Below are 4,482 nucleotides of genomic sequence, written 5' to 3' on the forward strand. Positions count from 1 at the left end.
TGTGTACTTTACCTCGTGATAAATGCGGAATCTGATGTCCAGATGCTGGACGACGGACAGCTTTACTCAACAAGCCGTTTCAGACATTTAAATCTTAAGGCTAACTTACTAGCCGACATTTCGCTCCTACTGCTAAGAGCAATTCCATGGTTACCAGGCACATGGTTGCTAAGCACCAGAACGCCAGTGGGATTCAGTGAACCGACGTCACATCCATCTGCTCCCACCACTGCACCTCCACCGCCACCACCCTACGCCAAGAGAGGTCTATGGTCACTATGGCTGCAAAGGACGCCAGTTGACAAATACATGAACGATTTCAGGTTTGTTTATCACCTCTTTTATCAGTGTGCCCAATGTGTTTTGAAATCTAGATAGGTAGCCAGCTAGCTAGAATAGCAGTCTTATTTTGTATACATTATAGCGATAAATAGCTTCACTGTTGCTACATGAGCTGAGCAGGACAAATACCTTAATGTTGGGTGGGCAGCCTGTTGCTTCTTTAAAATGCAAAGTTAACTTGAAATGCACAAAGTGATATTGCTGTAAGATAGTAACTTCACTTTTTTTCAGTTCGAGGTTTTGTGATGAGGTCCGTAATGATAGCTTCAATCATGAAAGCTAGCTCCGTAATGTTCGCTGATAAATCTTCAGGCTGTAAGCTTGCTAGCCTGAATAGATTAGCCTAACGTTTGTTGTCAACCTGTAAATAGGCCTAAACTTAAGGCCAGTCCGTTACCCAGTGTTTGTTAACATCACAGGGAATTAAATCCGATTTGTCAGTTGCTTTCTCTACAAACACCTTTGATTAGATCTCTAGCAAACTGTCATGATTATGCAAGTCTTTCTGTCTCAAAATTGCAGTATTGACGTTGCTTAATTCACTATGCTTTACTGTTATTTTTTTTAACACAGACATTAACGACTCAAAGCAACAGTAAATATGTATCACAAAGAAAAGAGCATTCAAATCAAGAGCAGCGCGTCTGCGCTCTACAACAACCTCAGCGTGCTGCGCATCGCACCCCGCTCTCTCACCTACTTTGCGGTGGTGCACGCCAATGTGGTTAACATGGTCAGCGCGTCCTGGGACAGTCTCAACTACTCGCATCGTCAGCTACAGTCTAAAGAAGGCACCGTCGCCACCAGCTCCTCCCTCATCATGCAGGTAAAATGTTCTCATCTGATAGTTGTCACCTGTGGAGCAGGGACAGGAATATCTCCACCTGTTTGATGATAGTCATATCATTGTGAATTCTTAAATCCGTCATCTGTTTCCATCAGGCCGCATGGTGCGTGCTCCCGTCCCGTGACCTCCTTGTGCTCACCTCCCAGCGAGGGATACAGGTGAGGTGTTGGCATGTTGTGACTGAGTACCATCTCCCTCCTGAGTTGAGTGTCTGAACTTGTCTTGCTTTACACACTACCTAGATGTACGAGTCTGACGGATCCATAATGGTGTACTGGCATGCGTTGGAATCTCCTGAAACACCTACAGGTAGCCACACACCCTGCAGCTGTTAAAGCTCAGCCCTGTGGACAGCTGACATTTCCTAGCTTATGCTCTTTGTGTTGGTTTGAGTGTGTATTCATTACTTTATTTCTGTCTTAGACCAGGCAGTTTTTGCACGGGGCATTGCAGCAGTCAGGGAGAATTACATCTGTGTTGGTGAGTTACCAGTGGACACTCTTTGAAGTGTGTGAAGACAATCAAAAATGAAGGCATTCAGATTCACCACCGCTGTTTTGTGTTTTTTCCGTCACCTAACAGGCACTTCGACCGGCTCTGTGTTGGTGTTTGATGTCCCCAGCAAAGGCAGCAACATCACCCTGTCTGAAGTTCTTGAGGAGCACAAAGAATCCATCACAGACATGGCGTCTGAGTGCTCCGGCAGCCTGGTGATTGAATTTCATTAGCCTTCATCATGTTACAACAGTTGGAAAGTGTCACTGTCCCTGGTGCTGCCGCAGTGGCCCTAACCACTTACCTGTCGCCCCTCTCTCAGGAGTGCATAGCTGATTTGGTCAGCGCAGATGATTCAGGGCTTCTCTGTGTGTGGAAATCAGGTGAAGATTTCCAACTCCTCAATAAGATTCCAGGTTTCGAGTAAGTGTGGAACACTTTGTTGTCAGTTTCAATGATAATTGTATTTTTGTACCTTGCTGTTGTTGTTCTCTCATCATCTAAAACTGTATATCCTCTCTCATAGTCATGTCTTGATAATACCTGTTATTATTGGTTGGTAAGAGAAATCCTCTTGTCTTCTGCAGTATGTGCTGCTCCTCCGTGAAGCTGTGGAAAGGCACAGTGGTGGCGGGGTATGGCACGGGACAGATCCGTCTCTATGAGGCTGTCACTGGGATCCTCCATGCAGAGGTCAACGCACACGCCCGCTGGATATACTCACTGGACATCGCCCCCTTCACTGGACTGGTGAGGGAGAGTGCCTGATAGTTTCAGTTTAAGTTCATCTATGTGTATTCATTCCAGTAAACACTATATTGAGGGATATCATTTAGTCAGCCAATCTGCTGCTACAAGGCTCTCTTTTTATCTGAAATTCTTAGATATTTTTTTACGTCTTTTTACTGTCTGATATTTATTATGTTTCTGAAAGACCACACATTTACCAATATGTTTTAAGCACTTTGATAATGGACATTAACACGGATGAAGGGGAACCCATCTGATTTGAAAAACCTCTTGCTGTTCTCTAATAGTTGTTTTTACTTGACCTTTTGCTCCTCTGTGTCTGTTCAAAGCTCCTGTCCGCAGCTGAGGACTCTCTTGTGAGAGTGTGGCACCTGAGCATGACTCCTGAGACCAACAATGTAGAGGTAAGCCAAGTCCAGCGCCTTTTATCCTCTTCCAGTTAGTGCTGTAGCATATTTGTTCCATGTGTGTGTTCCATGTTACGTGTCAGCGTTGGGAGGATGGTTAATTTGAGTCTGTGTTTCTCAGCTCACTCTTTTAATGTTTATTGAACTGGAAGTACTAGCCTTAACCATGGAGGTATTATATGGAAGTGTAGATGGTGGATTCCTACTCCCCTTCATTTAAATGGCCGGTGCTATGCTAGTTACTTCTGCCCTGGAAGTATGAAATTGACTCCTGACATCTTGGTTCGTGGTGCTCAGTTTTGGCACAACAAACTTATAAAGAGCCAATTGACTGACTTGCTAATGGCACATGACTAACGACCACAAAACCCCTACACTGATTGGCCACACAGGCAAATGATTGAAAAGATCCTGGACAGCTACTGGCACCAAAATAGCTGATGCTCACTGTCTGAAGCTAACCCTTTAAATACGGTCCCCCCTGATGTTGACACAGCATTGTCCATATTGTGCTCATATTAAGTGTATTGAACCAGATTGTTTCCATATGAATATTTATGGACACACAAGTATTTATACTCATCACACCACAACACTGTCTCTCTCCAGTCAAGGGTACAATCTGTTTGTCAGTCAGTCATACTCTTCTCCTGCTTTCCCCCCCTCAGATCGAGCACATGTACAACGAGTGTGTGACAGACACCCAGATCTGCGGGGCCAAGTTCTGTGACGGGGACGGCTATGCTTTTGCAGTCACTGGCTATGACCTCACTGAGATCATCCGCTACACACAAGGCTAGAGAGGCACACGGATGCAAAAAAATGGTTTCTATATCTGAGAACATACACGCAAGCACACACACACACACACACACACACTCACACAAAGTTCAGGCAAGTGGAGTTGTCCAGGCAGTGGGAAAACAGTAGTGTCGATCAATAAGGACATGCCTTATTGGCATTCATGTTTTTTATGCTTCAATTTGCAAGCAAGTCATCATTCTTTTCTAGAAATCTGAAGGTGATTCAAATGGGTTGAAACACTGGATATACAGCACCCTGACAATCAGACATTTATCCACAATCTTATTCACAAGTGATACTTGCTGGTGAATATGCAGGAATGAGGGCGATCAAGAGAAAATGCTCTCGACTTTTGATGAACTGCGTTGGATGAGTTTTTATACAGCATACAGGGGAAAACAGCAATCAGAAGCAAGTGTGTGGATTTTCTTTTTCCTTTTGCCTTCTGATCGTTGTGTTTATACCTCTATACTGGTGGTATACCTCTATACGTTGAGATATTCCTCTGGGCAGAAACAATTCCAGTTTGCTACAGATTGCTTTGGTGGCCCAGCGTGAGCCCTCACCTGATTAATATTGTAGGAATGACACGTGTTGTAGGTGCCACACGGCTAGTTCTGAGGCTAAAAGACTCCAGCGTCGTCTGTAGAGAATGGGAAAGGTCAGAGTGTTCATTCCCTGTAATAACTGTGAAAGGTCAGAGGATTTAGAGTATGTTGTAAATGTATCAACATAGAACATTCAGCGGTTTGCATATTCAACCTTCAGCGGTTTACATATTCAACCTTCAGGTCCCTGTATTGCTTGGAATATTGGAATATTTATTAGCAGCTACAC

The 4,482-nt window shown here is 44.2% G+C and overlaps 1 protein-coding gene across 1 annotated transcript; it reads left to right on the top strand.

The window, feature by feature from the left end:
- Window positions 1–246: 246 nt before the first annotated feature.
- On the top strand, window positions 247–3,641 carry wdr54 (WD repeat domain 54; the record flags this gene model as incomplete). The annotated part of the gene is made up of 10 exons (XM_080852054.1): window positions 247–323; window positions 916–1,168; window positions 1,285–1,347; window positions 1,432–1,498; window positions 1,613–1,669; window positions 1,772–1,899; window positions 2,007–2,107; window positions 2,272–2,434; window positions 2,764–2,838; window positions 3,510–3,641. The coding sequence occupies exons 2-10, from the start codon at window positions 944–946 to the stop codon at window positions 3,639–3,641; spliced, it is 1,011 nt and encodes a 336-aa protein (XP_080708180.1). The 5' UTR covers window positions 247–323; window positions 916–943.
- Between the last annotated feature and the right edge of the window lie 841 nt (window positions 3,642–4,482).

The sequence above is a fragment of the Sprattus sprattus genome (assembly GCF_963457725.1).
Source record: "Sprattus sprattus genome assembly, chromosome: 15".
In the NCBI taxonomy this organism is placed as follows: Eukaryota; Metazoa; Chordata; class Actinopteri; order Clupeiformes; family Clupeidae; genus Sprattus; species Sprattus sprattus.